Here is a 27,766-nt window from a genome sequence, read left to right on the forward strand (position 1 = left end):
CCTACATAAGGTTCTACACTGAACTCCTGGGCTCAAGCTATCTGCCCATGTTGGCCTCTAGAAGTGCAAAAGGTAAATGCAAAAGGTAAGAAAGCAAATAGGAAGGAAGGTTGCTCCTGACAGCCGAATTTTTTCCTCCTCTATAGAGAACTACCAACCAAGAGCTAATGCCATTGAATACAAGTAGGGGCTGGAGCTGTTAATTTGTTAATGAACAAATGCAAGAATACATGTCAATCAGTTTTTTCATAAGAAACACAAATTGGCATCTATCTTTTTAATACATGTGACTGAACCTTCCCCTGTCTTTACCCCACTGCATTTTGACAAGGCCATTAAACTGTAGAGTTTTCTTGTTTTTTTTGTTTTGGAGCTAGGATGTGAGAGGTAAGAGAGGTTAATTGTGTTAATTTAGAGGATCTAGAAAAGAAGCAAATCTATTTCTATATCCTCAACCAAAAAAGCAATCTCTTGCTATCTGAGAACATTCTCTTTCACTGATTCATGGATAACTGGCAGTGGAGTGGAATAAGTCTGGCTTGCCGGATCAGCCCAACCAATCCTGGCTCTCCGTGACACACTGAATGTCTTACACAAACTACCTTCACATTTGGTAGACCAGAATAGTAGTTACTGGTATTCAATAAGTGTTTGAAGTACCTGGATGAATTGCTAACAACATTTGCTTAAGATATCTTTCTTTCAGAGTGAGGTACCCAAACTTGGTCACGTATATAGATATTTAAAAATATTTCCAAATATCCATACAATTGCCTTTTAGAGGGTTCCCTCTGGACATATGGTACCATCTGTGTACTGCTTCAGTATTCTTAAATGTTGACATCCACTCACTAGGATCTAAACACAACTTAAAAACACAGTGATTTAACCACTGAATGAGAATTGTCTTTACTCCAGCTAAGTTAGGTGCTAAAGCCCCATTTTCATCCTACTTCTTCCCAGAAATATTCCTAAGTCATTGCAACTTCTGAACAGAGACAGCAATTTTAGGAAGCAAGTCAGGATGAATTAAAGAGCCAGGAAAAGTATACCATTGGCAGTAGTGATCAGCTCAGTAGAGTCAGGGGTACCTAACTTTAGAAAAATCACATTGTGTTTGAGTAGCCCAGCAATTTATTACTCAGTGAGGCAGCTAGTAAGAGAGAATGCTACCTGCCCACTGGGGCTTTAAAAGACCATGCAGTGCATAATCTCTCCATGAGCTCTGGCCTTGCCAGCCCTGATCCTTCTTCTATTACACACTCATCAAACAAGCCTGTGGTTATTTATTTCCCCTTCAAGGTTTCCTTTAATGCTCATTTTAACTGATTCTCTCTCTGAATCTGGATAAAGGTAGAAGACGGAGGCTGCAAAAGGGAAAAGGAAAGTGAGATTCAAGTTGTATTCACAACTCTCAGATAAATAGTTCTGAGGTAGAAGAAGCAGCCTACTGGTAATAATTGCACAATTCAATTAATCATTACTGCCTGTCAACAAGTATCTTCTAGATGACCAAAAACTGACTATGAGACCAGTGATGCCCACTGTATTAGTCAGGATCCTCTAGAGAAGCAGAACCAATGGGATGTGTACATATGTAGAAAGAGTTTTATTATAAGGAATTGGCTCCCACGATTATGGAAACTAGCAAGTGCAAATATGCAGTGTGAACTGTCAGGCTCGAGACACAGCCAGCCAACTGTATAGTTCCAGTCTAAAGGTGAACAGGCAGGGAACCAGAACAGGCAATAGTACAGATGAAGTTTAAAGGCCAGCAGGAAATCATCTGGGAGAACTAATGGTGCTGATAAAATCTAAAGACGGTCTGCTACAGAATTCTCTCTTGCGGGGAGAGGCAGGTCTTTTTGTTCTATTCAGGTCTTCCAACTGATTAGATGAGGCCTACCCACATGATGGAGGGCAGTCTGCTTTACTCACGTCCACTGACTTTAATGTTAATTTCATTCAAAAACACTCACAGAAATATCCAGAATAATGTTTGACCAACTATCTGAACATTCTGTGACCCAGCCAAGTTGACACATAAAATGAATCATCATGCCCCCCTAATTTTGACATACCCATGTCTCCATTATCTCTCCAGGCATATCACTAAACTCTCCAAACAAACCAAAATCTATTCATGTAACGTTTTAAAACTGCTTGCCATATAGCATACATGTAAAGAACCAGAAAAGGAATTTTATAAGACCCAACAAAAATGAGGAGTATGAAATATTTTTTAAGATTGCTGCCTACATTTAAAAAAATTAATATGACATACATCAAATCAAAGATCTTCTATTTCTTCATTGTCTGTTCTTATTTAAAATAGCTCATCATTTCTAAAATAGTATTCTTCAAAGTTGAAATGTCGATATTGGTATTTGTGAATCTGGGAAGAATTTATTTAGAAACCTGTTTCATAATTATTTAGAATTTACTTAGAAATCTAATTCCAGTTGCAAAACAACAAATTAAAAAAACACTCTGAGAAAGTGCCTTTTCAGGTATCTCAATTTCTTTATCTGATAAAATCAGTTTCTCTCATATAGTTAAATTTCAAAAGGTTTATTTTCATAGGATAAAACAATGAAAGAAGCAACATTTATCAATTTAGAAAATAGCATTAATTAAAATTTGCTACAGATGTGCACATACTGGGATTACATTGCCTTTTACTGTAGACAAAAGTAGGATATAAAAGAATGTTAAAGGAGGTATCTATTCTTCCAATGAAAGTTTTTCAAAAAGAAACAAATATCCAATACTTCACTTATCCTTCTTAATCTAATTTTACAAGCCCATACTCAGCAGATGGCTAGTTTACTATCTGATGATAAAGTTTTGAAGAATGTTAACGCTTCAAGTCCTCTAAAGCAATTGTTCCAAGCTGACTGAATATTAGAAGTTAATTGGAAGACTTTTGAAAACTGAACATTCCCAGGTTCCACCCACGTATGGGTCTGAGAACCCATATATTTAAAAAGCTACCCAAATGGGTCTGATAATCATACTTTTTAAACCATGTTCTGAGGTACAATACAGTTGCTGGTACAACAATCACATAGCAAATGTTTCTGAAGTAAATTGAAAGAAAAATAATTATTACCTCCTATTTCACAATTACTGAAGCCAGAGGAAATAAATATTATTTTTTCTGAACTCAGAAGTTACAAAATTAATTTTTAAATGAGTTATTAGAAGCCAAATATAGATCTCTCAATTTCAAGGAAAGATATTTGGTGTTAAATGTTTTGCTTTTTATCAGAGATCATTTATTTGATACACTTTCCTAAGTATGATATTAAGTAGACCTTCACATTAACTTTTGGGAAATGCTGTCAGTTTCTGCTACTAAAATGTATGTATCTTTCCTTCCATTCCTTATCTCTGGTTAGCTAACTTATTTATGCCAAGGTGCTAACAGAATCATCCCTTACTTTTCCCCATGACATTTGCTTTAAAAAAAAAATTGAGATTTTTCTCTTTGATGTAGGTGTTCAGTGCTATAAATCTCTTTCTTAACACTCCTTAGCTGTGCCCCAGAGATTCTGGTATGTTGTGTCTTTGCTCTCATTAATTTCAAAGAACGTCTTGATTTCTGCCTTAATTTCATTATTTACCCAAAAGTCATTCAGGAGAAAGTTGTTTAATTTCTGTGTAATTGTATGGTTTTGAGCAATTTTCTTGGCCTTGACTTCTATTTTTATTGCACTGTGGTCCAAGAGTGTGGTTGGTATGATTTCAGTTTTTTGAGTTTGATGAAAATTGTTTCACGTCCGATTGCAGGGTCAATTTTAGAGTATGTGCCATGTGGCAATGAAAAGAATGTATATTCTGTTGTCTTCGGGTAGAGAGTTCTGTAGATGTCTACTAGGTCCATTTGGTCAAGTGTTGAGTTCAGGTCCTGAATCTCTTTGTAAATTTTCTGCCTCAATGATCTGTCTAATACTGTTGGTGTGGTGTTGAAGTCTCCCAGTATTATTGTGTGGGAGTCCAAGTCTCTTCTTAGGTCTCTAAGAACTTGCTTTATGAATATGGGTGCACCTGAGTTGGGTGCCTACAGATTTAGGACAGTTAGGTCTTCTTGTTGAATGGAACCCTTTACCATTATGTAATGCCCTTCTTTTTCTTGCTATGGACTAGGGAAGGGAATGTCCCTCTTTGTCTTTTTTGATCTTTGTTGCTTAAAGGCTGTTTTGTCTGAAATTAGGATTGCATCACCTGCTTTTTTCTCTTTTCTATTTGCTTTGTGGATTTTTCTCCAACCTTTTATTTTGAGCCTATGGGTATCACTGTATGTGAGACGGGTCTCTTGAAGACAGCATACCTCTGGGTCTTACCTCTTTATCCAGCTTGCCACTCTGTGCCTTTTAATGGGGACATTTAGTTCATTTATATTCAAGGTTAGTATTGATATGTGTGGATTTGATCCTGTCATGTTGTTAGCTGGTCATTATGCAGATTTGTTTGTGTGGTTGCTTTATACTGTCACTGGTCTGTGTACTTAAGTGTGTTTTTGTAGTGGCTGGTAACAATCTTTCCTTTCCATATTTAGTGCTTCTTTTAGGAGCTCTTGTAAGGAAGTTCTGGTGGTAATGAATTCCCTGAGCATTTGCTTGTCTCAAAAGGATCTTCTTTCTCAAATTAACAACTAAACATCACAACTAGAAGAACTGGAGAAGTAAGAGTAAAGCAACCTCAAAGCTGGTAGAAGACAAGAAATATCCAAAAATCAGAGCTGAACTGAAGGAGACAGAGACATGAAAACCATACAAAAGATCAACAAATCCAGAAGTTGGTTCTTTGGAAAAAATTAATAGGACAGATAGAATTCTAGGTAGACTAATAAAGAAGAAAAGAGAGAAGATCCAAGTAAACAATTAGAAATGGCAAAGGAGATGCTACCACTGACCCCACAGAAATGCAAACAGCCATCAGAGACAACTATGAACACCTCCATGCACATAAATCTAAAATTCCAGAAGAAATGGATAAATTCCTGGACATATACATCCTTCCAAAACTGAATCAGGAAGAAATTGAATACTTAAACAGACCAATAATGAGCTCTGAAATTAAATCAGTAATAAACAGCCTACCAACTAGGAAAAGCCCAGGACCAGAGAGATTCACAGCTGAATTATAACAGATGTACAAAGAAGAGCTGGTGCCATTCCCACTGAAGTTATTACAAAAAATTGAGGAGGAGAGACTCATCCCCAACTCATTCTAGGAGGCTAGCATAATCCTAATACTAAAACCTGTCAGAGCCACAACAAAAAAAAGAAAACTTCAGACCAATATCCTTGATGAACATATATGCTCATCAAAATCCTCAACAAAATACTAACAAACTAAATGTGAATTAGCACAACAAAAAGCTAATTCACCAGGATTGAGCAGGCCTTATCTCTGGAATGCTTCAAGATATTCAAATCAATAAATGTGATTCATCACATAAACAGAAATAAAAGACAAAAACCACATGATTATCCCAACAGATGCAGAAAAGGCTTTCAATCAAATTCAAATCCCTTCATGTTAAAAACCCTCAATAACCTAGGCATTGAAGGAACAAACTCCAAAATAATAAGAGCCACCTATGACAAAGCCACAGCCACCACCAAACATCATACTGAATGGGCAAAACTTGGAAGCATTCCCCTTGAAAACCAGAACAAAATAAGGATGCCCTCTCTCACCACTCCTATTCAACATAATATTGGAAGTCCTGGCCACAGCAGTCAGGTAAGAGAAAGAAATAAAAGGCATCCAAATAAAAAGAGAGGAAGTCAAACTATCCCTGTTTGCAGATGACATGCTTCTATATCTAGAAAACCCCATAGTCTCTGCTCCGTGAGCTGATAAGCAACTTCAGCAAAGTTTCAGAACACAAAATTGATGTACAAAAATCAGTAGCATTCCTATACACCAAGAGCAGCCAAACTGATAGCCAAAAGTAACACAATCCCATTCACAATTGCCAAAACTACAACACCAAAAACAAACAAACAAGCAAACAAACAAAAAAACTAGGAATCCAGCTAACTAGGGAGGTGAAAGATCTCTACAATGAGAATTATAAAACACTGCTCAAAGAAATCATAGGTGACACAAATAGAAGAACATTCCATACTCATGAATAGGAAGACTCAATATCGTTAAAATGAGCATGTCAACCAAAGCAATTTACAGATTCAATGCTATGACATCCTTCACAGAACCAGAAAAAACTATTCTAAAATTCATATGAACCAGAAAAGAGCCCGAATAGCCAAGGCAATCCTAAGCGAAAGAAAAAGCTGGAGGAATCACATTGCCTGTCTTCAAACTGTACAAAGCTACAGTAACCAAATCAGCATGGTACTGGTACAAAAATAGACACATAAACCAATGGAACAGAACAGAATGCCCAGAAATATAGCTACACACCTATGACCATCTGATCTTTGGCAAAGCTGACAAAAACGAGCAATGGGGAAAGAACTCCTTATTCAATAAAAGGTGCTGGGATAACTGGCTAGCTATATACAGAAGGTTGAAGCTGGACCTCTTTCTTACACCATATATAAAAATCAACTCAAGATGGATTAAAGATCTAAATATAAAACTTAAAACTATACAAACCCTGGAAGATAACCTAGGAAATACCATTTTGGACATGGGAACTGGCAAAGATTTGATGATGAAAATTCCAAAAGCAATCCCAAGAAAAACAAAAACTGACAAATGGGACCTAATTAAACCAAACAGCTTCTGCACAGCAAAAGAAACTATCAACAGAGTAAACAGGCAACTTACAGAATGGTAGAAAACATTCAACAGGCAACCTATGGAATGGAGAAAATGTTTACAAATTATACATCTGAAAAAGGTCTAATACACAGAATCTACAAGGAACTTACACAAATGTACAAGCAAAAAACAACTCCATTAAAAAGTGGACAATGGCCAGGCACGGTGGCTCACACCTGTAATTCCAGCACTTTGGAGGCCAAGGCGGGTGGATCACCTGAGGTTGAAAGTTTGAGACCAGCCTAACCAACACGGAGAAACCCTGTCTCTACTAAAAATACAAAAAAATTAGCCGAGCATGGTGGTGCATGCCTGTAATTCCAGCTACTCAGGAGGCTGAGGCAGGAGAATCGCTTGAACCTGGGAGGCAGACACTGTGGTGAGCTGAGATCATGCCATTGCATGCCAGACTGGACAACGAGTGCAAAACTCCATCTCAAAAAAAAAAAAAAAAAAAAAGTGGGCAAAAGACATGAACAGACACTTTACACAAGAAGACATATACGTGGCCAACAAGCATACAAAAAAATGCTCAATGTCACTAATCATTCAGGAAATGCAAATCAATGTGATACCAGCTCACACCAGTCAAAATGGCTATTAAAATTTAAAGAATAACAGGCCAGCTGCAGTGGCTAATGCTTGTAATCCCAGCACTTTGGGAGGTCAAAGTGGGCAGATCACTTGCAGTCAGGTGTTTGAGACCAGCCTGGCCAACATGGCAAAACCCTGTCTCCACTAAAAATACAAAAATTACCCAGGCATGGTGGCACGTGGTGGAATACTACGCAGCCATAAAGAAGAATGAGATCATGTCCTTTGCAGCAACATGGATGGAACTGGAGGCCATTATCCTTAGCAAACTAATGCAGAAACAGAAAACCAAATAACGCATGTTCTCACTTACAGGTAGGAGCTAAATTATGAGAACACGTGGACAGAAGGAGGGGAAAAACAGATACTGGAGCTTACTTCAGGGAGAATGACGGGAGAAGGAAAAGGTTCAGAAAAAAAAACTGTGGGGTACTATGCTTAGTACCCAGGTGATAATAATCCATACACCAAAAAAATTGATTCTCAGAAATCTACATGCAGTTTGAAATGACATAAAATCAAAATCATATTTTAAAAGACAAAAAAAGTAAAAATTCTTTGTGTGTATGTGCATGCACACACACATACATACATTCACACACATAAGATAACAGAAGTGTCTTTTCAGTGGCCTATATCTCAAATTATACCATACAGGCTATATCTTCTTCACAAGTTTAAGAAGAATCCCTAATATAAAATGGAGATGAAAATCATAATTATTACATCCTATTTTAACCTCTGTTCCTCTCATATCTGCATCTCTACCAAAGGGTGAAAAACATAAGAGGTGTAAGAGTGGACAAAAGAAAACACAGTTCACTTTTGAACAACACAGGCTTGAACTGTGTAGGTTCACTTATACATGAATTTTTTTCAACCCCTGCCGCCCCTGGGAAAGCAAACCAACCCCTCCTCTTTCTCTTTTTCTTCCCCAGTCTACTCAATGTGAAGACGATAGGATGAAGATCTTTATGATGACCTACTTGCACTTAATGAATAGTAAATATGTTTTCTCTTCTTTATGATCTTCTTAACATTTTCTTTTCTCTATCTTACTGTGTTGTAACAATATAGTATATAATACATATAAAAGAATATGTATTGACTATCAATAAGGCTTCCAGTCAACAGTAGGCTATAAGTAGTTAAGTTTTGGGAGAGTCAAAAGTTGCATGTGGATTTTTCACTTCACAGAGGATTGGCATCCCTAACTCCCAAATTGTTCAAGGATCAACTGTATTTTAAATTCTCCCTTCTAAAACAATTGTTTTCATCAAAGTTGCAACAAAGAAATAGAATGACTGGTTAAGAAAGAGGTAAAAATTAATAAGAAAAGAGGAAAGCGCAAAATAATAGACAAAAAGAATTATCATTAGTAATTTGCCACTCTGAGTGACAGCATTTCCAATTTTTAATGAGTATGTATTCAATCAACACGCCACACACCTGTAATATTGTATCCTCGCTAAGAATAGGCATCATCTTATTTTTATTCATTTGCTCTTGCAGATCCTCTCTGAGCTTAAATCCAAGTTGAATCTCAGGAGAAGGCATGCCTAGAATGAAACATAATCATAAATCATTTGCAACAGTTTTATTGCTCTGCTTTGACAACGGCCCATGAATTTTATAGGCATGCAAAATGTTATCAAGAATCATCTAGTATATCATAATTTCTTTTTTTATTTCTTCTAAAAAAAATGGGATATATGTGCAGAACGTGCAGATTTGTTACATAGGTATACGTGTGCCATGGTGGTTTGCTGCACCTATTGATGTGTCCTCTAAGTTCCCTCCCCTCACCCCCCAACTCCCAACAGGCCCTGGTGTGTGTTGTTCCCCTCTCTGTGTCCATGTGTTCTCAACGTTCAGCTCCCGCTTATGAGTGAGAACATGCAGCGTTTGGTTTTCTGTTCCTGTGTTAGTTTGCTGAGTATGATGGCTTCCAGCTTCATCCATGTCCCTGCAAAGGACATGATCTCATTCCTTTTAGTGGCTGCATAGTATTTCATGGTGTGTATGTACCATACTTTCTTTATCCAGTCTATCATTGATGGGCATTTGGGTTGGTTCCATGTCTTTGCTATTGTAAATAGTGCTGCAGTAAACATACATGTGCATGTGTCTTTATAGTAGAATGATTTATAATCCTTTGGGTTTATACCCAGTAATGGGATTGCTGGGTCAAATGATATTTCTAGTTCTAGATACTTGAGGAATCCCTGTACTGTCTTCCACAATGGTTGAACTAACTTACATTCCCACCAACAGTGTAAAAGCATTCCTATTTCTTCACAGCCTTGACAGCATCTATTGTTTCCTGACTTTTTAATAATCACCATTCTGACAGGCATGAGATGGTATCTCCTTGTGGTTTTAATTTGCATTTCTCTGATGATCAGTGATGTTGAGCTTTTTTTCATATGTTTGTAGCATATCATAATTTCTTAACTGCCACTTTTATGTGTTAATATTTTTTAATTATTAAGAGGAAATACATATACTACACTGAATGAAATAATACTTGATATTTATTTGTCTCAGGATGAATAAAGGCAATCAATATGCATAGAAAGTACACGGACTTAAACACCACTAGAATAACTTAAAAATTCCTTTTTAAATTCATTTTAGATCGTTTTTTGAAACTCATAATACTAGTACATAATCCAAAAGAGCCACAGTTTTTGTTTCCAAAATGGCAAACTGAGCCCATATTTTTTAACCTTCCAAGTTCATAGAAAAATATGCAAAGAAATTACTAGATTTTTGGTTTTTGAAAATCTGAAGCAATAATGGAAAGGAAAGGAATATAGAAATATACCCCCTATAGATCAAAAGATAGGAATGGATTCAAGGAAACCCAAACAGTAGTAAACAGCTTGTTATAGACTGAATGTCTGTGCACACCCGCCCCAGCCAAATTCATATGCTGATACCCTAACCGCCAATGCGATGATATTAGAAGGTAAGATCTTTGAGAGGTAGTTGGGTTTAGATGAGGTATTGAGGGTGAAGCCCTCATAATCCCTCCTGAGATTAATATCCTTATAAAAAGAGAGAGAAAAACCAGAGCTCTCTCTCCCTGAGCACAAAGAGGAGGTCATGTGAGCACACAGCAATGTAGCAGCCATCTGCACAATCCAGGAAGAGGGTCCTTACCCGAACCAAATCTGCCAGCACCTTGATTTTGGATTTCTCATCCTCCAGAACTGTGAAAAATAAATGTCTGTAGATCAAACCATCCAGTCTATAGTATTTTGTTATAGCAGCCCAAACTGACTAAGACACAGCTTATCACACAACACAGGAAAAGGAAGAGATGCCTCAGAAATAACTATATATATATATATATATATATACACACATTTCTTCCATTAAAATTCCAGAAAACCACCCAGTTCACAGAAAATCCCACTAACAAAAGTTGGAAGAAGGTAAATTGGAAGAACACTGTGATTAAACTGTCATACTGCATTGAGCTTGCTGTTTGTACCAAAGAAACTTAGGATGAATGCTGTGGCCAATTATGCTGTATAACAGGATATCTTCCCTACCATATATAGAAATATACTAAAGCTAAGGATGATAAAATAATGTAGTGATGAAATAGTCACAGAAATAGTCAAATAGGTCAATGAAACAAAACAATGAGTAGAAAATGGACATACATACACACATATATATGGAAATTTAATATATGACGATGGTATTTTAAACCAGGGCAACAAGATGGATTATTCAATAAATGATATTGGGAAAATTGGTTAACCATTTCAAAAAAATAAAGTTTGAGCCCTACCTTTCCCATATGCCAAAATATTCCAAACATTGAAAATATAAAAGCTATAAATATAATCAATGGAAATAAAGATTAAAAATGTATCTTTATGGTTTTGAGGTCACTGAAGTATTTCTAAGTCTGATAGAGAAAGAAGAAACCCTAAAAGAGAAGACCAACAGCTTTTACTACACAAAAACTTAAAATTTCTTCACTGCAAAATATATCATGAATAATATTAAAAGATAACCAGAAAACTGGGTAAAACTATTCACAATATATATGACAAAGATTTGCTATCTTTAATATATAAAATGCTCTTACAAATCAATAATAAAATGAAAATAATTTGGAGACAGATGCAGGCAGTTCACACACACAAAAATTATTAATTATCAATATTAAAATAGGCCTAACACTGGTATTCCTTGAAAATGCAAACTAAATCAGATACTTTTTATTTGACATAGACTGAGTTATTTCCTGCGTTGGTTATAGGGAGAAGGAGACATCTTTTTAGGGGGACATATATGTCAAGAGCTGAGCACAAAGTTTTAGAGCACAAAGTTATTCTAAGGAAAAAATCAGAAAAGCAGGCAAAAGTATAAGTATTAATATATTCATATTTTGTAATAGTATTGAAAAACATTAAATATCATTAATTCATTAAATAAGGTACATTCATACAATGGAATAATACATAGCAATGTAAAATGATGAGATAGACTCCAACATGGACCTAGTATCTCTTTTGTATACCAGCAGCTGGAGAAACTCCGATGATCGCCATGGTCAACAAAATCCCCAAGGACTTTTTGTTGACCAACGAGTCAATACTGAGAACAATGACCATATTAATTTGACAATAGTAGGCAGGATGGTCATACACTACAGTTTAGGATTAGGAGTCATACGCCACTTAGTAAACTAATGAAAGCCTATTGTGAATGACAGGGTTTGTCAATGAGACAGATCGGATTCCAATTTGACAGGCAACCAATAACACAAACACAAATGGTGGATGAAGATACAACTGATGTGTTCCAAGAACAGATAGGAGGTGTCTACTTAAAAGAAAATCTAAGACTCTGACATGTGGTTTCATGTGAGACCCAGCACATTGACAGCTGTAGTGGCTATGGTGAGAAAGGTGCAGAAGGCCTTCTGCTTGAGAAAGGTAGAGGGAAAAGTAAAGGGGACTTTGTCTTACATCTTAGGTGTGAGTTCAGCCACAGTGGGTAGAGCACCAGGCAGGCTTTTGGGATCACTGATTCAAGAAGGCCTTGAACAGCATTTCTGGACCTGCCCTGGGCCAGAGGGGAGCCCACTGCTCTGAAGGGTGGGTTCCAGACCTGACAGCATTCACCACAAGCTGACTGAAGAGCCCTAGGGCATTAAGTGAACACTGGCAGTAGCCTGGCAGTATTCCTCTTGGGCCTATGGTGGTGATGGCCATGGGGTGAGGCTCTCCTACCTATGGAAAGGGGAAGGAAGAGTGGGAAGGACTGTGTCTCATGGTTTGAGTGCCAGCTCAGCCACAGTAGAATAGAATACCAGGTAAATTTCTAAGGTTTTTGATTCCCATCTCTGGCTCCCAGACAGCATCTCCAGAACTGCCCGAGGATTTGGGGAGCTCACTGCACTGAAGGGAAGGACACAAGCCTGGCTGGTTTTGCTACCTGCTGATTGTAGAGCTGCAGTGAATATAGGTGGTAGCCAGGTAATGGCTACAGCAGGCCTTGGGCAAGACTCAGTATGGTGCTGCATTCAGGTCTGACCCAGTGGTGGTGGCTACAGGGGTACTCCAGGTCTGTCCCAGTGGTGGTAGCCACAGGAGTACTTTAGGTCTGTCCCAGTGGTGGACAGTATTACCCTGATACCACAGAATGGGAGAAAATATTTGCAAACTATCCATGTGACAAGGAATTAATAACCAGAATACCTAAGGAGCTCAAACAACTCTATAGGAAAAAAATATAATAATCGGATTTTAAAATGGGTAAAAGATCTGAACACACATGTCTCAAAAGAAGACATACAAATGGCAAACAGATATGTGAAATGGTACTCAACATCATGGATCATCAGAGATATACAAATCAAAACTACAATGAAATATCATCTCACTCCAGTTACAAATGGCCTTTATGCAAACAACAGGCAATAACAAATGCTGGTGAAGATGTGGAGAAAAGTGAACCATCATACACTGTTGGTGGGAATGTAAATTAGTACAATCACTGTGGAGAATAGTTTGGCAATCCCTCACAAAAACAGAAATACAGCTACCATAAAATTCAGCAATCCCAATCCTAGGTATTTGGGATTTTCCTTTCCAAAAGAAAGAAAATCGGTATATCAAAGAGATATCTGCACTCCCACTTTTTTTTAGCACTATCCACAATAACCAAGATTTGCAAGCAACCTAAGTGTCCATCAACAGATGAATGCATAAAGGAAATGTGATATATATACACAGTGGAGTACTATTCAGCCATGAAAAAGAATGAGATTCTGTCATTTGCAACATGGATGGAACTGCAAGTCATAAGTGAAATAAGCCAGGAACAAAAATACAAACTTCACATGTTCTCATTTATTTGTGGAAGCCAAAATCACAACAAATGAAATGAACTCATGGAGATAAGGAGTAGAAGGATGGTTACCAGAGACTGGGAAAAATATTGTGGGCTGAGAAGGATGTAGGGATGGTTAATGGGTACAAAAAAATAGAAAGAATGAATAAGACCTACTGTTTGCTAGCACAACAGAGTACAGTCAAAATTAATTAATTGTATATTGTAAAATAATAAAATATAATTGGATTGTTTGAAACATAAAGGATAAATGCCTAAAGTGATGGATATCCCATTTACCCTGATGTGATTATCACGCCTAAATATCTCATATACCCCATAAATATATACACCTACTATGTACCCACAAATTTAAAAATTAAAAATTAAAAAAAGAAAGAAAACCTGCTACTTGACTCCATAACTCCATTTTTACAGACCAGAAATACATTCTCAACTAGAAAACAATTTCATTCTACCATATCCTAATATAGTATAGTTTTCTTTATTCTTTCATTTTCCTTTCTCTATTCCTTTACTGCAGAGGTCCCCAATCCCTGGACCACGGACCGGTACCCATCTGTGGCCTGTTATGAACCAGGCTGCACCGCAGAAGGTAAGCAGCACGCAAGCCAGCATTATCACCTGAGCTCCACCTCCTGTCTGATCAGCAACAGCATCAGATTCTCATAGGAGTGCGAACCCTACTGTTAACTGCACATGTGAGGGATCTAGGTTGCTCACTCCTTATAAGACTCTAATGCCTGATGACCTGAGATGAAACAGTTTCATCCTGAAACCATACCCCCAACCGCCATCCTGGGAAAAATTATCTTCCATGAAGCTGGTCCCTGGTGCCAAAAAGGTTGGGGACTGCTGCTTTACTGCACATAAAGTAACTAGTGTATGTACACAAACATATTGCATTCTTTTGTTTTACTATATGGCCAGTGAAAGGTTTTGATTGACATCAAATGAAGTTGGGATGGAAAAAAACCCTAGTTCTGTGAAAATACCCACTTTCTCCATTAGTAGCATGCTCACTCAGCTCTTACCTTTATAATTCAGTAAGTTATTTTGCTCTATTTTAACACAAAAAATAACAACATAAAAATCCCTGCATGCTTTGACTGGAGAATTTTAATGTTTTTCATTTATCTTTGCAAAACCAAGGACAATTTTATAACTTTTTTTGTACGTAGCTGTTGAATGTAGAACAATCTGTCATTTAGTAGAAATAAATGAGTCTAAAAAATGATTGCTAGATAGTTTTCCTTGTGAATCATGGATCTTGTGCTTAAATAAACTTCTTTAACACGAAAGTAAATAAACAAAAGGTTGAAGTAAATAAATATAGACAAGGAAAAAACATAGAGTATGATACCAATTATGAAAAACGATATTTATAGTGGCATACAAAAGATTAGAAGGATATACAAATACTAAAGACTGGCAATCATTGGGAGTAGAATTATAGGGAAGAGTAAGGAACATGACCTTTCATTTTCTACATGATATAATTTTATATTTTAATATTTTTAATAACTAGCGACATAGTAAAGATTTATCCATTTGGAAAAGAAAATAAAAAAAACTTGGTTGGAATATTGAAACAGACCTCTAACTCCTTTCTAGTGGTACTTTATATATCATTAAGAAGGCATCCTGGAGATCAATATTACACACTGTCCCTTCCAATTACATGTGAGAAAATGCACTCCAAGATGAAACTTAACTTCCTACTTAGGTATCAGGTGAGATGATGTACAGTGAAAAGACTGTGAGCCATAAATACACAAAAGTTAGAAAACCTTTGTGGGTGTTTAGGAATTTTTTTTTCTATTTCACACTTATTTCCAGACATCCTCCACAAAAAGATTTTTTTAAAGGCTCACAGAAAGAAATCATAAAGAGAAACAACCTATCATTTAAGCAACTACTGCAGAATTGGTCTTTCTGAACAGTGACTATTAGTGATAGATTTTTCTAGAAATGTTTAAATGAACCTAGAAGCGGCCTCAGGAAGTTTGGTGAATTGGTAGAAGAAAGGCACGTTTACAGTGCATATTTACTAAGGATGTGTGTGCCCTAATTTTAATCTAGAAAAATAAGACTGGTTATTAAAAAGTATTATTTACTTTTACAAATAGATAGGTTCTAGGGCTAGGCTAGAGATGTAGAAGAGGAAAAAGGCTATATGGGTGACACTTCAATACCTCCGTTGCCCTTTCCAGGAATCTTAAGCATCTTCTGGAAGCTATGATCCCCAGTGCTGTCCCTAGTCTAACAGACCCTAATAAACTAAGTCTGTGTAAAATTAAGGGACAAGACTAAGGATGAAAAGAGAAGTTAATGAAATGGTGATCAGCAGGTCCTTGAATAACTTCATGTCAACATTGATTTTAAAAAATCAACTCATGCCTGTAATCCCAGCACTTTGGAAGGCTGAGGTGGGCAGCTCATGAGGTCAGGAGTTCGAGACCAGCCTGGCCAATATGGTGAAACCCCATCTCTACTAAAAATACAAAATTCAGCCGGGTGTGGTGGTGCGTGCACATAGTCCCAGCTACTCCCGAGGCTGAGGCAGAAGAATCGCTTGAACCCGGGAGGCGGAGGTTGCAGTAAGCTGAGATTGTGCCACTGCACTCCAGCCTGGGCGACAAAGCGAGACTCCGTCTCAAAAAAAAAAAAAAATACATCAATTCCCAGCAAGGGCCACTGTCTGTAGAATTTGTATGTTCTCCCCATGTTTGAATGGGTTTCCTGCAGGTACTCCAGTTTCCTCCCACATCCCAAAGATGTGCCTGTTAGGTTCACTGGCAAGTCTAAATGGCCCCAATACAAGTGCGTGTGTGTGTGTCTGTGTGTGTGTGTGTGTGTGTGTGTGCGTGCAAACATGCTTCAATGGACTGGCCTCCAGTCTGGGGTTGGTTCCTGCCTTGAGCTCTGAGCTGCCAGGATAGGCTTCGGTCATATTCAACCCTGAAGTGGAATAACTGGGTTAACAATTGTGTTACTTGTTTGTATTAATCTTTCTTAAATGTATGTATAGCTCACATTTATTTCAATGTTTACTATCAGAAGTGTTTTGGTGTTTGTTTAGAAGTTCAGTGATGTTCTTGTGACCAGAAATATGCTATAGAAACTTAACTGTTATTTATATCAATTAGCTTATGGTAAAATTGGTTTCCTTATAATTCATTTTACTTAAAGTCTCAGTTTCCAAGAACCTATCAATGACATTAAATGAGAACTTACTGGGAAACTAAAGGGACTACTTAACGAAAAGAATCATTCTCACCTTTGCACATTCCTCTTGTATCAGGATGCAGACTGAACTCAGATTTAAGAGATGTGTCTTGATCAAACAGCAACCTTTCAAATACCAAAAGGGAAGGCAGAAGTTGTTAATGTGTCTTAAACAAAGACTAACATTTTAACCATCATTTTTATTATACCAAAACTTGCTAAAATTCTTAGTTATACCACTATTAATCTTTCTATTTCAAAGTGTTATTTCAGAAATGTACATTTTGATTGAAAACACATCCAAGATGTAAAATAAAGACTCATCATGTTAATTTTACAAATATTCTGTTATTATTTTTTAATATTTGGGGGTAAGGGACAAATATCACTGTCCCTAGTCTAATAAACCTTAATAACTTTTTGAAGAGATAAAATGAGATCATTTGAGGGACCAGTGCTGGTGGGTTTTTTCCCTTCACATTTCTCTATACCAGAGAACTTGAAATTAATATCCCAGGATATCTGAGTATATATTTTCATAGTATGCACTGACAGAATTCCTTTATTTATTTATTTATTTATTTTGAGACACAGTCTCTCTCTGTTACCCAAGCTGTAGTGTAGTGGCATGAACTCGGCTCACTTCAAACTCTGGGCTCAAGAGATCCTCCTGCCTCAGCCTCCCAAGTAGCTGGGACTACAGGTGTGCACCACCATGCCTGGCTATTTTTTTAATTTTTTTTTTTTTTTTTTAGAGCCAGGGTCTTATCATGTTGCCCAGGCTGGTCTTGAACTCCTGAGCTTAAATGATCTTGCCTTGACCTCCCAAAGTGCTGGGATTACAGGAATGAGCCACCACATCTGGCCCAGAATTCCTTTAATTTTTGGATTTACTTCTTACTATGTTCAAGGGAACATCACGATAACAGAGAGAAGACACACAGTCCTTGCCCCTAAGAAGCTCCAAATCTAGTAAGGGATACAGAGCTATGAAAATAAGCATGATATGCCATGAGTATGCTATTAGGCAAACTATTTATCTTTTCTATTTAAATGGGCAGAAAATGGACAAAAGACTTGAACAGACATTTCTGCAAAGAGGAGATACAAATAGCCAACAAGTACAAGAAAAGATGTTCATCATCAGTAATCATAGGGGAAATGCAAATCAAAACCACGAGATACCACTTCATACTCATTAGGATGGCTGTTTATGAAAAATGAAAAATTAAGCCAGGTACTGTCACTCACGCTTGTAATCCCAGCTACTCAGGAGGCTGAAGCAAGAAGATGACTTGAGGCCAGTTCAAGGCTGCAGTGAGATATGATCAGGCCATTGCACTCCAGCCTAACAGTTAAGTGTCTAAAGTCAGACACTCAAAAAAAAAAAAACAACACACACACACACACACAAAACTTTCTAATGGTTCTCAGCATCAGAAAAATTGGCAATGAAAAGGACTCCAATCCTCAACTTTTCTATTATAACACACCCTCTGTGAGAGTGAGTACAGGCTCCTGCTATAAGAAGAAAAGCATTTTCTTGGCTCTTTTCTACTGACCATTACTAAGGATTAAAAATTCATTATTAGAATATGAATTATACCATAGCTATAGTGCATTTTTCCAAGAAGTAAACCATCTATCAATGTTCCTCCAAAAAGTAAAATTATCTATTAATGTCCCTAAAAGGGTAAGTTTACCTCTTAAAATGTTGTGAGGTTTTTTGTTTGTTTTTTTCTTTTCAGACACAGTCACTCTGTCACCCAGGCTGGAATGAAGTGGCACCATCTCAGCTCACTACAACCTTCACCACCCAGGTTCAAGTGATCCTCCTGCCTCAGCCTCCCGAGTAGCTGAGATTATAAGTGCCTGCCATCAGGCCCAGGTAATTCTTGTATTTTTAGTAGAAACAGGGTTTTACCATGTTGGCCAGGCTAGTCTCGAACTCCTGACCTTCAGGTCTCGACCTCCCAAAATGCTGGGATTACAGCTGTGAGCCACTGCACCCAACCAAATTTTGTGAGTTTTTTTTTTAAATTTAAAAATAACACAAAAGGCGTATGGAAGAATTTTGGGGGATAATGACACTATTCTATATCTTGAGTGTGATAGTTACACAATTATGTTCATCAAAACTCAGAACCATACACTCAAAAAGGTGAACTTTATGTAAATTCCTCCTTGAAGAGTGACAGAATATGCCACCCCAAAATAAGCCACTATGACATATGGATTACTCTGAGCTAAAGACAACTTGAAAAACAGCAGATGCTTCCCTTTTTCTTCTTGAAAACAGGAGATAAAAACTCCTATGTAAAAGATGCCCTCCCTGTAGAAGGAGAAAAGAAACATTTCTCAATAGCTAAGAGAATTCTATACAAACAGATCTTGTTAAAATAATTCTTATCTTCCTTTAGCCTCCCTACATAATTTACTTTTCCACAACTGCCTCTCTTTGTTTAACCCAATACAAAAGCACATAGGTTTTGCCATTTCTTTTTTTAATTTTTTCTTTTTCTCTTTTTTTTTTTTTTGAGATGGGAGTCTTGCTCTGTTGTCCAGACTGGAGTGCAGTGATATAATCGCAGTTTACTGCAACCTCTGCCTTCTGGGTTCAAGCGATTCTCTTGCCTCAGCCTCCTGAGTAGCTGGGACTACAGGTGCATGCCACCATGCCCGGTTAGTTTTTGTATTTTTAATAGAGACAGGATTTCGCCTTGTTGGCCGGGCTGGTCTCGAACTCCTGACCTCAAGTGATCTGCCCACTTCAGCCTCCCAAAGCGCTGGGATAACAGGCATGAGCTACCATGGCCAACCAGGTTTTGCCATTTCTTTGGGTCTTCATTTCCTTATGAGGACTCCTGTGTCCCATAAAACTTATTTTAAGTTTACATAAGTTTTAATATTTAAAGTATTTAATCTATTTCATATTTAATTCTTAGGCTTAACCAGGGCCCTATGAGGGGAAAGGCAGAATTTCTGCCCCTACTAAAATCTTAATTAAAAATAAAAAACTAATATAAATATGTTAATATCCTAATATGTAAACATAAAAATTTAACATTATGCCAATAAAAGTACCAATAAGGGCCGGGCGCAGTGGCTCATGCCTGTAATCCCAGCACTTTGGGAGGCTGACGTGGGGAGATCACTTGAAGTCAGGAATTTGAGACCAGCCTGGCCATCATGGTGAAACCCCATCTATACTAAAAATACACAAATCAGCTGAGCATGGTGGTGTGCACCTGTAGTCCCAGCTACTCAGCAGGCCCAGGCAAGAGAATGGCTTGAACCTGGGTGGATGGAAGCTGCCGTGAGCTGAGATCATGCTACTGCACTCCAGCCTGGGTGATAGAACGAGAGTCCATCTCAAAAAAAAAATAGTCCTGATTCTTTCCTAAGGAAATTATTTTTAAAAACCCCAACAATTTATGTTTAAGGAAATTATCTCTGAGTTATTTGCAATAACAAAAAATTAAAAACAAACTAAATGTTTTGTTTTAAAATCACATAATGCTTCAATAAATTATCCCTTTATCACAGAAAAATATCAATAATTTAGGGAAGAATTTTAATGATATTGCAAATGTTTAAAAATAATGTTAAGCGAAAACTGTAAACTTGTACAAATTGATTCAAACTTTGTAAAAGAATTATAGGTGCACATACAAAAGCCTACATAGAAAGCTGGAAGAAAATACACCAAAGTCTTAATATAGGTAGAATTAGATCAGATTTCTATCTCATTCATGCTTCTTTTTATTGCCCATGTTTCCTATACTGTTTCTGAATAGACAATATATTTATATGGTTCAAAATTCAAAAACCAGTATAGACTAGCCATGATTACTCATGCTCATAGTCCTCACTACTCAGGGAGCTGAGGCAGGAAGATCACTTCGGCCTAGGAGTTAGAGGCTTCAGTGAGCTATGATTGCACTACTGCATTCCAGACTGGACAACAGTGTAAGATCCTGTCTCCAAAACAAACAGTATAATAGGGTATGTAGTAAAATATCTCTCTGTCCCCTCAAATATAAGCTTTCTTTCCCACAGGCAACCAAGGTGTTTGATTGTTTTGTAATCCTTTCAGAGATATCTTCTAAGTGTACATATGTTGGAAGACAGAGGTAAAACTATTTTCTAAAAATAGAAGCACTGTGTCAAAGGGTGTATGTGTTTGTAATCTTGATAATTGAAATTTTTTGAGTTTTGTATTATAATTATGCCTTTCTTCCTCTACATTTATAAAAGAATCCCTTTCTGGCTTCTTGTAATACTTTTTGTTTTTTTTTTAACATTTACATCTTTGATTCATGGAATTTTTTTTGGAGTACAGTGTCAAGTATGGATTCAACTAAACTATTTTCTACATATATCCTTCATCATCCCAATATCATTTTTTGAAAAATCCCATCATTTCCTCGCTGGTTTGAGATGCCACCTCTGTAATACACTAAATTCCCATATGTATGTGACTTTATTTTGGGGGTTTTTATGCTGTTTACTGATCTGTCACTTTATGTGCCAGTATCATACTTAAAATATTTTATATCAGAAAATATTTTAATATCCTATAAGTCATTACCTCCTTATTGTTCTTATTTTTCAGACTTTTCCTAATTGCTCTTATTTATTTTACCATATAAGCTTTGGAATCAGTTGTCTAGTTCAACAGAAAGTCTTGCTGGTACTTTTATTTTTTTATTTTTTTTGAGACAGAGTCTCATTCTGTCGCCCAGGCTGCAGTGCAGTGGAGTCATTTTGGCTCACAGCAACCTCTGCCTATTTCTCATTACAACCAAAAACTCTGAATGATTATTTTTTAAAAACTACTTGAGAACCTTGAAGAGTAAACAATAGCAGGTAGATTGGGGACTGAAGTTGAAATCCGAATAACAACCCATTTATTGACGAGTTGCAGTTGTTTTCGGTTTTGTTTTTTGGTTCTTTTTTGTCTTTCAGCTTTGAACCATCCAGTGGGCACAGACAGTAAACCTATTTTTATCCAGAAGACCAAGGAAAATGACCTCTGCATGCCAGAAGGTATAGGGGAAAGCCCAGGGTTTTATGTTGCTTTCTCTCTTACCTCCCAGCCCTACCCCAAGGCTGGCCCTAGCCTCAGAGCAGGCACCAACCATGCCACCAACCATGGCAACTGGGGAACTTAAAACTCAAGAGAAAGTGTCTTTCTACCAGAGGAACTGGGAAAAGGGATCTGTATTGCCTGGAAAGTGTGGACAGAATCCCCCTTTTTTCTCTCTTTTCTTAACTCTGTGCTAAAGGCTGTCCCCTTTGTAAGGAACTGCTCTATAGTGAAAAGGCTAACACTCAAAGAAACCTGTCTTTCTGATCATATGAACTGGCAAGTGGGTATGATGAGGAAAGGGGGCAGGAGAATCCTGGAGAAGAGAGAGAGGGAAAGGAGAATCACCTAATTCTGTGTATGATCCAACTTAAGTCCCAGACACAGCCCTGAGCATGTATGAAGCAGACCTAGTGGCCTCATCCCTGCCCTCTTTTCCCTGTGTCTAGCACAGAGAATATGTTAGAGAAAGGTTTTGATAACCTGAAATACCGATTTTTTTGGATTCGTATAAAACTATTCGTTTCCAGTTTGGCAGGGACCAGTTTCCCCATCACACATTCTTTTCTTGAGAGAAACTGTTACCCATTTTCCTAGAACTGAGCTACAAGTCTCTTGAAGCAAAATAAGTCTCTTGAAGCACAATGCAGTTAAGTTCAGACCCGAGATCTTTTTTGCATGTGCAAAAAGACTTAAAGCCCCCAAAAGGAAAGCCTTTTGAAAAATGCTATAAAGCCACCTAGTACAAACCTCATTTTATCCCTAGCTGGTTGGGGGTAGGTGGGAACAAACTGTGTTTGCTTATTTACAAGCTCTCAGCTCAGGCACGGCTGACCCACAAGGCTCTGATCCTGCCCACAAGCACATGTTCTGGTCACGATCTCCACTCAGAACTCTGACCCCCTCAGAGGGCACCTGGGCCGCCCTGGCGTGAGGGTTCAGGCACTGTGGCCCTAATGATGGTCACCTTCTCCAGGGCAGCTCCTTTTCTTCCAGGTCGCTCTCCGTCACTGAACCCTCTATCACGGTTTCATCACTGTCCCAGTCTGGGGCCTGGACGCCTTCCTCCATCTTTGCCTCACATTCAAAGTCTTTTTTACCCTCCTCTAACTCCCTCTTGCCCGCAAACAAAAAAAACGCTTTGAGGGCCAGGGGAAATTGTGAATTAAAAATAAAAATAATATAATCGCAGGAGCCGAGACTTATCGCAGGGCTGCTGAGGAGGACGCAGGCGGCCGCGAGCGCGGTGGGGTCGTCGTCTGCGAGGCGGCTCGCGGGTCCCGCCGCTCGTCGCAGGCAGGGGGCAGCCGCTCGCCACACGTCGGAGTCCTGCGCGCGCTCGGCCCCGCCCCCAGCGCCCGCGGCCGGAAGTGGGCGGCCGCGCGCGCGCAGGCCTGCTCTGGGCGTGGCCTGCCGCAGCGTGTCTTTTTCACGGTTTCTCATTCTCGGTCGCTAGGCGTTGAGGGTACTGGGGTTGCTGCTGCAGAGACCAGAAAGGCAGGCGTGCCGCACCCAGAACTCAGACCGAGCCTACTTAACACTGTTGGCTGGGAGGGTGACCTGCGGTGCACCTGATGCTTGTGAGCCCCAGATACGGGAAGAGCTATCAGCTCCTGCCCGCCCCAGCAGCCCTGGCATCCTGGATCCAGAATGCGACCTTACACCTAAAGAGAGTTTTTGCAGCCCACCAAGTGCTTCCTTTCCCTTTAATCCCTTGACAGCCTCTCCTCAAGTGTCCTTTGAGGTAGACAAAACAGATAGGTTTATCAGAAGTTTTAGCTCATCAACTAATCTCAGTGATGTATTTTGCATTTGTTTTTTTTCTCTCAACAACGCTTTGGTTACCTGAAATACAGATTGTGCAGGAAAGGCAGGATAAATGCTTTGTTTTTTCCCCTTTTATCAATTTTTAGAATAATAGTAACGCCTAGCAACCTCCAAAAGTAGTCAATTGCGTTTTAATCAAGTACTAGAATTTTATATATTTGATGTGTTTCAGTCTAGTTGAACATTTTTAATTCAAACTAATTCAAAACAAAGCCAAGTGAGCTTCCACTTGCCAAGTGAGAAGAAGATTCAAGAAAAGACCAAGTCGTTTTCCCATAGCAAGTGTTTAGTATTCACCTTGGAGGCTCCAGCATCTAGCACATATGAAATCTAAGTTTTGTCGTAAATGGATGGAGCTAGAGATCTGACTTCCCAATTCATTGTCCTTTTCACTATATGCAGTAGGTTTGCCGTTATTATTATTATTTTGTGTTTTTACTATATATATTTAAGCCACTGCTATTTAAAATACTTGATTGGTGATTATCTTCTAAACTTAACTTGAGGCTGGCGGTGGTGGCTCTACCTGTAACCTCAATGCATTGGAGGCCGAGGCAGGAGGATTGCTTGAGACCAGAAGTTCAAGACCAGCCTGGGCAACATGGTGAGACCCCTATCTCTACAAAAAATTTGTTTTTAATTAGCAGGGCATGGTAGCATAGGCCTGTAGTCCCAGCTACTCAGGTTGAGGCGGGAGGATCGCTTGAGCCCAGGAGTTTGAGGTTACAATGAGCTATGATTGAGCAAACGCACTCCAGCCTGAGCAACAGAGTCATACCATGTCTCAAAAAATAAAAAATAAATAAACTTACTTGAATAAGTAACTTACTTAAATAAAATTTCTCGCCTCAACTCCGTAAATTAGGCAGAACAGTAATAAATATGCAAAGAACTAGACCTCTTTTTTATTTTTTTTTACAGTAGTCCATTTATACCCTACGTGTCTAAATCAGACCTAAATTCCTATCACCTTTCCTGCTCACCCACTGTTTAATTAATTCATTAGTGCATTCTTCTATGTTGCCCAAGCTGGTCTCCAACTCCTGGGCTCAATCCCGCACAAGAGGCCATTCCATGGAAGAGCGCACTCACTCACACACACACACTCACTCATTCTGAGACCATTTAGATAGGTCAATGAGCCTAACATACACATCTTTGGGATGTGAGAGGAAACCGGAATACCTGGAGGAAACATGCTGGCATGGGAAGAACATGCAAACTCCACATACACAGTGGCCCTGGCTGGGAAGTATAATAATTTTCTTCCCTCATCAATGTTGAAACACCATTGAAATAAATGTTATTCGAGGATCTGCTATAGATAAATTCACATTCTTCTGGGCCTGAAATTCATATTCTTTTTAAAAATGCTTTCTCTTTTGGCGGGAAAAAGTCAGTTATTTTTGCATCATCTATTCTCCTTTTATTTAAGAGAGTTGCTAAGATTTAAAGAATGAAAAAGAAATGGCAGAGATGAGCCTCATAAATGCCAGTGTGATTTTAAATAAACCTTTTTTTGTTTGTTTTTATAAAATCTAAAGTTTCAGTGCAGGACAGAGGTGGAAAAATAAACAGAAGATCTGTTTTAGGAAATCTAGGCTGCAGTACAATTCAAACTGGTTTAAGCAGGGTGAGTTGAGTCATGTAATTGAACCAAGGAGAGGTTTCCCAGGTATTTCAGGAATGGCAGGAATCAGGCACTGAAACTGTGTTTCAAAGGAAATAGAGCTCAGCTTTCTTTTGAATTAGTTTGAATTTTCAAATAGATTAAAACATCGCCGAATATGTAAAAATCTGTAAACATTATTATTAAAAAATAATAATTGGCTACTTTTGGAGGTTGCTAGACACCATTTATTATTCTAAAATTAATAACAATAAAGACTTTATCCTGCCTGTCCTATACAATTTATATTCAGAATAACCATAGTTAATGAGGGAAAAAAAATTTTTTTTTTGAGACGGAGTTTCACTCTTGTTGGCCAGGCTGGAGTGCTATGGTGCGATCTTGGCTCGCTGCAACCTCCCACCTCCCGGGTTCAAGTGATTCTCCTGCCTCAGCTTCCCAAGTAGCTAGGATTACAGATATGTGCCACCTCACCCGGCTAATTTTGCATTTTTAATAGAGACAGGGTTTCTCAGTGTTGGTCAGGCTGGCCTCGAACTCACTGACCTCAAGTGATTCATGCACCTCAGCCTCCCAAAGTGCTGGGATTACAAGCTTGAGCCACCACGCCTGGCCATGATTTTTAAGAAATGTAATTAAATTTTACTTGGTCTACTCCATTTGGGCTATAATCTTACAAGAAAAATGTCTTCTTGGAGAATTATTGTTGTAAAGGTGAATTTAAAAAAATTTTTTGATGTTTAAAAAGAAAAAGAAGGCTCATTATTTTGTGATTACACAATATATTTTGCTTTTATAATTAAGAGTCTTCCCTGCCTATAGCTTCATATTATTTATTTCCTATCCAGGTTACTTTAGATCCTAGAACTGTAAGAGATGAGACTTTCATGGAAGATTTGATTTATCATAACACAATATGAATCTCTAAGAGACTAAATCCAACAGCCACTTTCACCTTAGTAATATTTCTCCCCAAAATAAAGCTATATGAAATATTTCACCAAGTATTCCATGATAAGTATTTTAAAATACACTTTCCCGACAGGGCACAATGGCTCATGTTTGTAATCCCAGTACTTCGGGAGGCAGAGATGGGAGGATCACTTGAGCCGAGGAGTCTGGGCAACATAGAGAGACCTCCATCTCTACAAAAATAAAAATAAATTAGCCAGAAGTGGTGGCGCACATTTGACCCAGCTACTCAGGAGGTTGAAGCAGGAGGATCCCCTGAGCCCAGGAGTTGCAGTGAGCTATGACTGCACCACTGCACTCCAGCCTGTGTGACAGAGTGAGACCCTGTGTCAAAAAAAAAAAAAAAAATACACTTTCCAAAAGAATCATTTTCTCAAAGACTTAGACTTTTGTTTTTAAACAAAAATAAGTTACTAATCCATTAACCCAAGCAATTCACATGTTTGGCACAAATTAAAACTGTCATGTAAACTTTTTTAATGGATGGGAATAAGTATGTAACTGAAAAATCAGGATATGTGAAATCTTTTCTCAAAAACTACAAAATGTTGGAGCACACAAAGGCAAGTTTACACATGATTAAGTGTTGGTTTAGTATCTAAATTTGTTTTTATTTTTATTTATTTATTTATTTATGAGACGGAGTTCCACTTTTGTTGCCCAGGCTGGAGCACAATGGTGCGATTTCGGCTCACTGCAACCTCCGCCTCCTGGGTTGAAGCAATTCTTCTGCGTCAGCCTCCCTCATAGCTGGGATTACAGGCGTATGCCACCACGCCTGGCTAATTTTTATATTTTTTTAGTAGAGATGGGGCTTCGCCATGTTGGCCAGGCTGGTCTTAAACTCCTGACCTCAGGTGATCTGCCCGCCTCGGCCTCCCGAAGTGCTGGGACTACAGGGGTAAGCTACTGTGCCTAGCCCTAAATTTGTTTTTTGGCAATCATTATAGCTGATTCATATGTGTGGGGATATGCCACCCACAACTCCTATAGGCTGTCCCTTCTTAGTGCAGAATTTAATAAGTTCAATTTTACTTTAAAATGGCATAAAATAGATACAAAACACTTCAGAAAGTTGAAAGTACTGTAACCACCCAATGGGTTCTCCTTGCCTGCTGCCTAGACAGATCCAATTTATCAAGACAGGGGAATTGCAATGGAGAAAGAGTAATTCACGCAGAGCCGGCTGCCTCAAAATGGAGTGGAGGGCCATACCCTGAGGGAGGGAGGAGACCCAAGTTTTG

General features: G+C 38.3%; 1 protein-coding gene and 1 long non-coding RNA gene across 3 annotated transcripts in view; one reads left to right on the top strand and one right to left on the bottom strand.

The window, feature by feature from the left end:
• Positions 1 to 23,182, bottom strand: part of ANKRD31 (ankyrin repeat domain 31) — a 174,350-nt gene extending 151,168 nt beyond the window's left edge. For both annotated transcript variants that reach the window (XM_003266072.2, XM_030798706.1), the window contains exons 1-3: positions 23,061 to 23,182; positions 17,057 to 17,130; positions 8,845 to 8,954 (exon numbers count right to left, since the gene is read on the bottom strand). In XM_003266072.2, the coding sequence (XP_003266120.2) occupies positions 8,845 to 8,954; positions 17,057 to 17,130; positions 23,061 to 23,164 (288 nt within the window). In that variant the 5' untranslated portion in view covers positions 23,165 to 23,182. The remainder of the gene's footprint in view (positions 1 to 8,844; positions 8,955 to 17,056; positions 17,131 to 23,060) is intronic.
• On the top strand, positions 13,885 to 17,289 carry LOC115831250. Its single transcript, XR_004026778.1, has 3 exons — positions 13,885 to 13,956; positions 15,337 to 15,353; positions 17,278 to 17,289. It is a non-coding gene; the product is annotated as an uncharacterized LOC115831250 (long non-coding RNA).
• Positions 23,183 to 27,766: the final 4,584 nt, after the last annotated feature.

This window comes from Nomascus leucogenys, chromosome 18, assembly GCF_006542625.1.
Source record: "Nomascus leucogenys isolate Asia chromosome 18, Asia_NLE_v1, whole genome shotgun sequence".
In the NCBI taxonomy this organism is placed as follows: domain Eukaryota; kingdom Metazoa; phylum Chordata; class Mammalia; order Primates; family Hylobatidae; genus Nomascus; species Nomascus leucogenys.